The sequence below is a fragment of the Dermacentor silvarum genome, chromosome 6, assembly GCF_013339745.2.
Source record: "Dermacentor silvarum isolate Dsil-2018 chromosome 6, BIME_Dsil_1.4, whole genome shotgun sequence".
Taxonomy (NCBI): Eukaryota; Metazoa; Arthropoda; class Arachnida; order Ixodida; family Ixodidae; genus Dermacentor; species Dermacentor silvarum.
In genome coordinates, this window is record NC_051159.1 from 90,094,342 (window position 1) to 90,105,352 (window position 11,011).

Here is an 11,011-nt window from a genome sequence, read left to right on the forward strand (position 1 = left end):
GTTAGGCCCGAACCACACACTTCGTCTTTTTCCCGGCGTTTCCTGGCGTTTCGTGACCCGGCGCTGCTCAGCGTCGACGCTGAGGGAGGCGCCAAGCCGAAACGTCGTACTCAAGGCACACCAGAAATCTCGGCGCCGGCGCCGCCGCCGGAAGCGGATCGATGAGCGCCGACTTGGCGCCGACCAATCAGCGCATGACTGCGGCCGCGCTGCTGGCAACTTTTGCAAGCGACTTCCGCAGCAACCATTTCGCGTGCGTGCCACCATGTGGCGCCAGTGTCTCGTCGGCGAGGCGGCGCCGTCTGAGAAAGCAGCCGCTCGTACCTTCGAGCGCGCTGCCGTGAATGTGTGTGCGTGTGTGTGTGTGTGTGTGCCGCAGAACTATAAACAGGGCTTAAAAACCTTAATCGGGAACATTACTCATAGTTCACTTGAATGACATTGCACACTGCTTCTGGTTAAATCTGTCTGGTCACATTGTGCGACGCTGGACTGGCGCTGTTTGCGTGCGTCTCATGTGGCTGGGTGACCTCTCCGGCGCCGTTGATGCAACGACGCCGAGAGACGCAACGGCAGGAAACGCCGGTGAAAACGCTGAATGTGGGCCGGGCTTTAGTGTCATAATGCAGTACTTCTCTTTTCTGCTCGTAGGCGGCGGCACCGCCCCGAGCAAGAGCGCGGGTACACGGAGGAGTGTTAGATATATAAGGCGCGTCTGTGTAGCTCTCTGCAAATGCGTTTGTGGCGCAATGGGTTAAACGCTCGGCGATCTATCGTCGCGGACCTAGAGGTCGTGGGTTCGATTCCCAGATTTTGCATGTTTGTGGAACTTTTTCTTCTGGTTTCTTTCTTTGTATTATGTTCGTGTACATTGTAAGCTGACGTATTTCCGTGACGGAAATACGTCAGTGAAGTCTTGGTGGACCCCGGCATAAAACACTTTCGTGTTAATATGTCGAAAAGCTACAGAGCAAACCGCAATGCAGTAAACGCGAGAGCTTCTTTTAAATATGGTCACAACTAAGACAAAGTTCGCAAAAATCATGTATCTCATGCTTCTTCTTGAACATTTATTTCTAAATCACAATTATCAATTTCATTATGTTATGTATATTGGGAATCTACAAGAATCCGCCTTTTGCATGTCTGTGTGGCGCCCTCACGCGGACACCGCAAGAAACGATAAGTACGGCATCGGGTGGCCGCCGCTGCTACTGGTAGTATGGCGTAGACTGGCAACGACGCGTGTTGCGGCACATATATTTACGTAAGTCTGCGCTCTACAATCGGTAGTTTCTGCGTTCGTGTTCGGGAATGGAACCTGGGAGTACGTACATACCCGGCGGCTTCTTTGCCGTAGCGAACGGGTGGACGAAAAGCCCAAACGGGATCAAGATGCCAAGCGACAATCAGCTGAGTGCTTTCTTGGCGGCATGTGGATCGAGGTTCGCAAGACAAACTGCGAAAGGGAAGAAATTCACCGAAGAGGGTTATGTGCGCAACATCATGTTTAATAACTTGTGTTCCACATCCCCGTATGGACTTCTCCGAAGTATATGCCTACCGTCAATGAAAGGCGGCTACTACATCGTACATGCGGTCATAGAGAAAGGAACGGGCGACATACTGGCAGGCCACTGTCTCTGCCCAGCCGGGTGAGTACAAGTTTTGTTTATCATGACATCTCGCATGTGTATACGTACTGGCTCTCTGGTTTTACCGTTTTGTGTCGTCGCCAGGCCAAGCTTTGGAGGTCTACTGTTTTTAGAGCGCGTACGTGGGCTCGCTGAATGGCAGTGCGCAGCGATTAGAACGCGATACTCGGAGCATGTGGCTGCAGGCACTTTTCGCGGCACTGGTGAACGCCAGGTGATCGTTGGGGGGCCAAATGCAGTCACAACGCACGTCAAAGGGTCTTGATTTCATCGTATGCCCTGATGCCTCGGCTATGTGTCCCCAGCGCGCACCGGCAGCGCAAGAAAGCGCCGACAAGCCGTGTTCTCCTATGTCGCGTTTCGAAAAATCGCTGTGCACTTACATACTTCGGGGTGTTCGGCACGCGTATCTCGTGGCTAGAGCCGTGTCAGCTACGTAGTGTTTGCTGGCATGCACGTCGCGTACGATTCATCAACTTTTGGTCAGCCGGCGCCAAGGTAAAGCGGCATGCCGTTCCTGTCAGGATCTCATTTGCGTCGCCAGTGTCACTTGTGCAAAATCGAGTACCCGCGCGGTACACGAGAGATTATAGACGAACTTTTTAAAGCCAGTGTTCAATCACTCTGTTTACTGCAGCATTTTACATAGGACCTGTAGCTTGTTTTCACTGCAGTCAAGTTTGGCAAGGTTTATGCAAGACTATCGAGACCTCATAGTTCTTATGCGCAACGCTATCGTGGCTATACTTGCATGCATGTGTGGTAAGCAAGTACAGTCAATCACAACGGGGGAAAGTTGTGCCCAATAATCATTATTGAAAAGCATGTCTAGGCTGTCTGATGCACGTTGCCCAGCTCTTTCTCTATGTTGAATGCCTTGCAGATCAGCACTAATAATATACACTGTTACCATGATTCCTGCAGCCTCAGTGGAAGCTGCCAGCACGTTGTTGGCCTGCTGCTCACAGCTTGCAACCTGGCACCACAAGGAGAAGACACAACATGTACGGATGTCCCCTGTGCATGGATTGTGCCCCCTCAAGGTAAGAAAAATGCTGTATACTGCTAAGTGACGTCCCTCCTGTCTGTATTCCAAAGTGTGCAACTCTGCCTAAAATAATTTAAATAGGAGTCCTTTTAGTCAGTTATGCTCTCTTCATCTACCCTGTCTGCCGATTTCCCACAGTGAAGTTGCTGCCTATTTTATAGTAGAGATGACGGTATAGCCAATATCTTAGCCGAATATACCTTCAGCAGGGTTATTAACTGCTTACGTCAAACAGTAGTTGGTAATCTAGAGGTTGCTGGGGATAGTTTGAGTGTTTAAGCTGTTTTTGTGCTTGTAATCTGTATTTTCAGCCAAAAAGCAAGAACCAAGCTTGCCGCTTTCGGAAATTTTGTTTGAGAGCAGCAGGAACAGGAAGAGAGTTTATGATCCCACACCTGGACTGTTGCCAGCTGACCCTGCCAACTTCATCAGCAACTTGCAAGAAATATCTCCGAGCTGCCTTCTACTCCGCTATGCAAAGAAGCCCAGGGCGGCAGAAGAAGTACGTAATATCTTAAACATCATTCAAAAATGTGACACCGTGTCTTTGGAGGAGAAGCTAAAAAACAGACAACAAACTGATTTTCAACTTAGTCTTTTTATTACAAAACAGAAATGCATACATATTGCACAATGAAAAGCGAGAGCCATGAAATAAGCAAGAACAGCGGCACAGAGCAAATACCAATGATAGCGACCTGCTTTCATCGACATTGTATGTCTGCGCACTCGAAATAGCACTTCTTTCCGCAATAAATTGATATAGGGTTTGCTTAAATGTGATGTGCCTTTCGTACCATCTCGACTGCTTTTATGGTTTCACATGCACGGTGATCATGTTTGTTCAAACGAGGGTGTGCAGCAAACAGAGGTCAAACAAGGGCATGGCTGTGAATGACTTAAAACTTTTTTTAGTATTGCGCTTATTATTTGCCCTTGCGCTGCGGTAATTTGTTATTTGCCCATGTCCCCCCTTTAACACTTTCTCATCTAGCCTCTGTAGCAGCTGACACAGGAAATAAGGATCCTGTATACTACTTGCCTTCGGCATTTCACGTAATGGTTTAAATGTCTGACAATGCATTAGTATTTGCATTTTATAACAGGACAGATTTACCTATGAAGACAGGACAGTTAGTGTGAAGCAGAAAAACTACTTGTACTCATACATGCTGCCCCATCTTCCTTAATCAGTGCAAAACGTGGTGCATGGAGGGTATTACTGATACCTGGTCATGTATGTGAGCTTCCCTCTCCACCTGATTTCTATTTGCCTGCTATAATTTTTGTTCTTTTCCTGTGCATTGCTTTTGCTACAGAAGCAGGTATCCTGCTGCTTTGAGGTGACCAACCAGTGCATTGAAGCTTATCAGCCACAATGTGATTGCGAAATTTCTCCAATGTAATTGTAGAACATGTCTTGACGATGCCTCTTTTTACCAAATTCCTGTGAGATGTTGCGTAAGGCAGCCGTAGTTTCTAGCTCATGCATATAGCATATATGACTGAGTCGTAGCCCTTATCACTGCGTTGTTAACCCACCAGATAATCCACAGTGCAGACACTGGTACCACAGAAACACATGCATACTACCATGTTAGCTCCTTTGCTCTTTCATCAAACATCATGATGGCCACACACGCAGTATGTGCTGTCGTATTGAAAACTACCCATTTTCTCTCTATGGTTCATTTCAGAGCACAACAGAGACCATCGCTGCAAAAGTAATAAATGATGGATGCTGCAACCAGCCATATATAGCCGACAGTGAAGATTTGCTGAGCATGACAAACTCGAGAATTATTCAAGAGAGATTTGATGGTAAGAATGAACACACAGAAATTCATCACCATAATGTTGAATTACACAGGCACATAGTTTATTGAGCAAGTGTTATTTCATCGGAATACATGGAACTACAATTCTGCGAAGTAAACATGCAGAGGGAGCACGTGCTGAAACTCCAGACCGAGTGAAACCAGCCGTACAGCTCTTGCATAAAAATAAGCCCTTACTGTATTAATGGTAAAGTAAATAGCACAACTGTCAATTTGTAAATATTACACTTGCCTAAGTGATTAGATGCAACTCAATGAGGCTAGAAAGTTACAGAAAATACTGACGAGAGTTTAACTGACAACTGAGCGAGTTGGTAATCATTCATTGCAAGTACATAAGTGGAATAATAGATCAAGACATGAAAAGAAACAAGACATGCACCAATGTTCTGATTAGTCAGTGTGTTTTCTCTTAATGCAGCCTTTTCCATATTTGCATTGACTGAAAGTGTAAACCAAGTAGCATTAGTTGTATTGCTTCCCTGCAGCTAATCACCAATTTGCTCAAGTTAGGTCACACTTTTCTGTCTTATGCTTTTGCAGCAATTCAGCCCCTGAGCCTCGACGACAGGGCAGTCATTTTAGAAAGCACAATGGGCCAGGCAGAGAACAAGAAGTGGCATCAGGAACGTATTGGACGGCTCACGGCATCAGTGTTTAAGAAGTTGCTGCGGTGCAGAAAGCCTGATGGTGCCGTAAGGGACGTAATGTATCCTCGCCAAGTGAGCACCGAAGCCATGCGTTATGGCAGGATTCATGAGGACGATGCCGTTAAAGCATACGAAGAAATAATGGCATGCAGGGACAGATATTTAACTACTGCATATACTGGGTTGCATGTTCATCCCCAGCACCCATTTATTGCTGCCTCCCCCGACAGACTTGTCTTTGAAGGGAGTGACACTGGTCTTTTGGAGGTGAAGTGCCCATTCTCCTTCAAAGGCAAGGGTGTCGTCGAAGCAGCAGCTTCTGCAAAGTGCTGTTTGAAAATATCTGGTGACAATATAGAATTGAAAAAAGATCATGCATATTATTATCAGATACAAGGTATGATGGGTGTCACAGGTTTGAAGTGGTGTGATTTTGTAGTATGGACAAATGCTGGAAGTGTAGCAGCCTCAACACATGTGGAGAGGACTCCCTTTGATGAAGTTCTTTGGTGTACAGAAATTCTGCCTGGGTTGCTGCATTTCTTCAAACATTGCATAGTGCCAGAGCTGCTCACTCGCAGAGTAAGCAGAGGACTCCCTCTTTACAATGAAAAAAAAATATATTGGATACAAAAAGAACACTGCATAATGCATCGTTTGACTGCGTTAAGAGGACAAGGTCTTCAATATAAAGTGCAATAAATGCTGGCATTCTGTACCGAAAAAGAGTTATGTTTTTCTCTGCTGGAGTATGCGGCTTATAAAAATTATGTTTACAGAAATTTGGTGCCCTGAAATGAGGGCAAGTACGGCATTTTGCAGTTAGTGTACCAGTGTGCATAATAGCGTTTCATCATGCTAAGTTATAATAGATGTCTTAAAAACCAATTTTCTCTTCGGAACTTGCGAAAAGTAGGGGGTAGCACTTTTAGTCCAAGAAATACGGTAGTTGAACAACCTTCTACAGATTACAGCACATGTAAACTGTAGTACTGGACAGTACACGCTACTGCACGAACTATGCAACAATCACATCAGTACTACATTCTCATTCTGCTGAGCAATTACTTGAAAGAGTACTGGTGAGCATGAATGTAAGGAAACTACAGAAAATTTTCATGCCAGTTACCATTCGAGCCTGACTGACTACAAATATGAAACTTGTATGTTCCAGTGCAATTTCTTATGTGTTTCCTTGTCAAATGAAGTGTGTTCTATATTTGATAACTTCATGTACAGTGCTCCTAACTTATTTTTGACGAAGACTGTTTCTTAGGAAATTTCGGTTTCATTATTTGGCTCCAACATGTTTTCTTGTGTTATCTCCTTCATATTTTCTATGTTTTTGTTGCTTCACCTGCTGTATATTGATTACTCTTGTGTGTAATGTATACTGGACATGACACTTGTACTTGTCAATATATTTTTTTAATGTTTTATGCTTCGCCTGCTGTGTCCATAAGAGGGCTGGTCAAGCTTTCCTAGTTTTTACCCTGCTCCTCTGTTGATGATGGGAATGTTGCTCTGTTGTGTTATAAATTGATAGTACAGGAGCCATGAGAAAGCAGGCATTTAATAAAGACAATAAATGAGCTTGGTACCTTTGTGTGGTCGTTTTTTTATTTATTGATGTTATTTCAATGTTTACATGTGGATAATGTGACTTGCTGTATTTGTCACTACAAGTCTCTCTCAGCCGCACCTGTTGACAGAAACAGCATACTATATGCCATGAAGTATAGTATTCAGCATTCAGTTCCGCACTAAGCTGGGGCAAGAAAATGCGTGGGAATTACCGACAGTAAGTCCAGTAAGGCAACACACAAGGCGACCACATTCGGGCCCTGTCTGTTTGTTTATTTATTTCACATATTGCAAGGCGTTCAACTAGAACTCTGCTCATTCACGGCAATAATCGGTGGCTGCAAATTAGACAGTAGGGCACAGGTCCTAAATATCTTGCCGGCGATGTCTAACATGTTGATAGGCACTGGCCTATCTAAAAAATGGAATTCCTTGATGCGCCTTATAACCCTTTCAACATGTATTCTAGCTCCAGCAATCTTTCGAGTAGCAATTACATCACTTGCAGAAAGCTGGTTTCTTTCTTGAAGGGTGGGATATAGATCTGAATGGTTGGGGGGAAAATGCTGTCCAAGCGAAAGCCTTTGTCTACCATTACACCATCACCCGGTTGCAAGCGTTTTAAGAGGCCACTTCTCTCCACTATTTCGGTGTCACTAACGTGACCGCCCCATATCTCGGGAACAAAGCATACATAACCATCAGGTGTGACACCTACAAGTGCCTTGAAGGTATTAAAATGCTTGTAGGTTGAAAAAGTTTGCCTTTGTGCTTTTAACTTTGAGGACTTCTGAATTCTGACCTCAGTGCAGTCCAGAACCACTCTCGTGTTAGGAAAATCTGAAAATGCCTCTGGCATGTGTCGTTGTACTTCAGCTAAAGATGGCATCCGTGTTAAGGCATACAGCTCCTTATCTAAAAAGTTAATCCAGCTACAGAAAATGCGGCTCAGGCTAGATTGTGATATGCCAAACAACCTGGCTACTTCCCTTGCACAAACTCCCGTTCGTAGCCTGTACAAAACCATGAACAGTTCTTCTCGCTTTGAAAGCTGCCTGTCTTTTTCAATTTGCTGTTGCTGCTCATTCTTTTGGGGAACCCAGTACGCCATTCTCTGGGCATTCGCTTCGAGGTGTCCATACAAAGCATCAAACTGCGCTTTGCTCGTAAGTCCAGTGTAAAATTTAAATGCGGTACTATGAATTGTGTCCACAGAAAAGCTTTGCGATTGCAGCCTTTTACATCTGACTTCGAGCTCTTGAATTCTCTTCTTCATTGCAGTATGTTCTGCTAGCAGGCCGTTGAAACTGCTTGTGCTGACATTCTCTAGTTGCTCCTTAGCTGTGGCAGTAGTGCGACGCATCAGCAATGCAGCTACACCTTCACACTCCTGTGATGAAGTAGTGAAACCTGTACATGCAACAAATGCAAGGCAGGTTAGAATAAGTGCAATGTTATTCATGCTTTGGAAATTACTATTTTGAATCGCAGGTTTATATATGTTCGCCTTGTCGGCATTCTAGGGTCTCCATCTACATAAACAAAGTTGGCTGTCATGTATGCTTTTCAATATCACAAACAGTAATAGTCAGCGACAAGTCAAGCATGCAGGAGATGATTTTCCCAGAAAAAAGCGTAAAGCACCTGCCCTTCGTGCCTTTATCCTCCAAAAAGTTTCCTTAGACTGCACTAGGCACGAACAAGTACATCCAATAGTCAGCAACATTGAATTTGCTGCATTCATACGTCACACGCACAAACAGTCTGAATGCCATGGCAACAGAGGTAGCGTGCAGCATAAACTGGTAGTTTGTATAAGGTCGAAGAGCGGACCTCACTGGCCTGTACAAATTAGCAATACAAATTATAGCACTATGATGTTCGGCTGTTTCTTCACCCGTTCTCGGTTTCAACAATTTTTAAATAACCTAACCTGCTTGTTGGCTGCCCTCCACCCGTGTGTGAGAGTGCCCCGGTTAAGAAGCACTGCAAATAAATTACAAGCTTGATTCCTTCACAGACAGGTGTCACTGAGCCCTGTCATTGACTATTGTGCATCATGCAACGTTTTAGATGGTTTATGTATGACAAGTGCTTGCCTGCTGTGCTCTCGGAATCTGACATGTCCGTCTGTTCCATCTCCACAGAGTCTTCATCACCTGAGGAAATAATGTCACATTTGTGTTGCGTTAGTATTCTTGTATAAAAGTAATGTAGCCTAGTTTTGCAGAAAGATTACTCACACTTTGAAGACGTCTCATTTGCCATTGAGTCCTGTTTTAGGTCTGCCTGCTTCTCTGAAACAGCTAAAGTTATAAAAGACAAATCATTCAAGTGCATAAATTAAAAATGGGCACTACTAGCTCAAGTGAATCGCACTCATAGTCTTGTTTGAGATGCCTATATTTCTGCGTAGATAACCTTACGGAAAGACTAATAGGCAGGTCATTATTGTGAATGGAAATTAAGAGCAATAAGAAATGAAGGCTTGTCAAGGACGCACGACCTTTCTACATTGACAGAGTGTGGACTAGTGGCCAAAGAGCTACACATTACCACACCTTACAAAGCGTCGATAAATTCATTCCGGAAAAAGCCTGCACGAATGCATATAATACTGTGACAGAAGGATACCGTACCAATGCTAGGTAGGAAGACGCGTCACTCGTGCGTCCGCAGTCAAATAGTTGGCATTTCCTTATGCAAGCAAGCGCATGCCACGATAACGTGCTCCGTTCGCCTCCGCAAGACATACCTCGTCGGTGCTCACTGTGTTGTTTCATACGCGCTGCCGTGCGTACATAGCGATGAAAAGCGTCCTTTTTCTTGAACTCATCGGTGTAAACAAACAGAGAAGGCACGTAATCAGGGTGCCTGGGCGAGTTGGATGGCGATCCTGCAAAACATAACCCCAGTGAATGTAGCATCACTGCGACTAGCCAAAGGGTGCACAGTACACATTCACCAGAAATATGCGAACACCGCAAGAGTTATGAATCAATGCGCGGCAATCACGTTGCCGCATAAAGGGCGATTTTTTTTTTCTTCGCTGAACGGCAGAAATGAACCGTTAAGTCAGTCACGCGCCGGCCTTGCACTCTTTGGCATTCAGTATATTCTAGCGGCGAATGAACGAGGTTAAGCACACTTACAAGGATTATTTACGGGTATATATTTGATGGGCAAAGTAATCAACAACAGTGCGTTATGCCGAACGACGCGCGGACCCGGCTGGGGCGCGCGCTCGTCGGAGCGCGCGTGCGTTGACACTTGGTGAGCCATAGCTCGCTCTTTTTGCCGTCGTATACTGTCCCTTTGAAGCAGAAGAGGTACACAGCTGTGTCGTGCTGCTCAGAGCCGTAGTGCGAGCTTCATCACTGTTAATACACGAAAGCAACAGCTGCGGGCCAAGACTGGCAGTGCCGCACCGCCGCGCACTGAAAATAACTTGCAGCAGACGCCGCATCAGTTACTCGAATGCATAAGCGACGTCGCAAGCAAAATGCTCGTAGTTCGTTTGCATACGCACCTTTCACGAAGTGTTTTTCACACAGCCTTGCCGAACCTGAAGGCTCCCAGGGGCTGCCGTCTTCATTTTGGCGCCTCACAGCCCTGATCCATGCTTCACGGCGCTGGCGATCACGTTTCACCGATGGGAAGCGGAAGAAATGGATGTTGCTGCCGGGCACACCTAGAGAAGTACACCCATAAGCAGCACATGTTGACGGCATCGCGCTGACAGGACCTTCTTGTTGTTGTTTTTTTTATCAACTGCGATTTTGTTATTGCTCGCGCCTCCAACACGACTGCGGGGTACACGGCCGGGTCGTCGACGACGCCGTACGAATTGTTTGTTACTCTGGCCGCTAGGGTACTGCGCATGCGCTGTAGGGTCATGCAAAAGGCGGATTAGGCTTTTTTAAGGTATATACGACAACTTTAAATCCTAAGTAGAAGAGCCACCACGGTTGCTCCAAAATTACTGAAAACGGATGGCTAGTGCCGCCGGAGTGGGACCGCCACCTTAAGCGTTCACTGAAGCAAATCTTTTCTTAGCATCGAGTCATAAGTTGTGGCCTCTGCTCAACACAATGTTTAACGATGACTTATACAGGAATCATTGCGTCTGTGGAAAACATGCTTGAATATGTCATTGAGTTATCGCTTTAGGTACGCTTGTCTTACGTGAACGAGATGACCTACACATTATAGATATTTCTGAACCACAGCACAAAC

General features: G+C 45.4%; 2 protein-coding genes across 2 annotated transcripts; one reads left to right on the top strand and one right to left on the bottom strand.

Moving 5' to 3' along the window:
* The first annotated feature begins 1,447 nt into the window (after nt 1-1,447).
* LOC125946325 (uncharacterized) lies at nt 1,448-7,265 on the top strand. Its single transcript, XM_049669072.1, has 6 exons — nt 1,448-1,655; nt 2,580-2,698; nt 3,015-3,205; nt 4,401-4,524; nt 5,085-5,773; nt 7,245-7,265. The coding sequence occupies exons 1-6, from the start codon at nt 1,507-1,509 to the stop codon at nt 7,263-7,265; spliced, it is 1,293 nt and encodes a 430-aa protein (XP_049525029.1). The 5' UTR covers nt 1,448-1,506.
* Nucleotides 7,266-7,268: 3 nt separating this feature from the next.
* LOC125946326 (uncharacterized) lies at nt 7,269-10,506 on the bottom strand. The gene is made up of 5 exons (XM_049669073.1): nt 10,305-10,506; nt 9,531-9,671; nt 9,019-9,081; nt 8,875-8,934; nt 7,269-8,185 (listed from the first exon to the last, which is right to left on the bottom strand). The coding sequence occupies exons 1-5, from the start codon at nt 10,504-10,506 to the stop codon at nt 7,269-7,271; spliced, it is 1,383 nt and encodes a 460-aa protein (XP_049525030.1).
* Between the last annotated feature and the right edge of the window lie 505 nt (nt 10,507-11,011).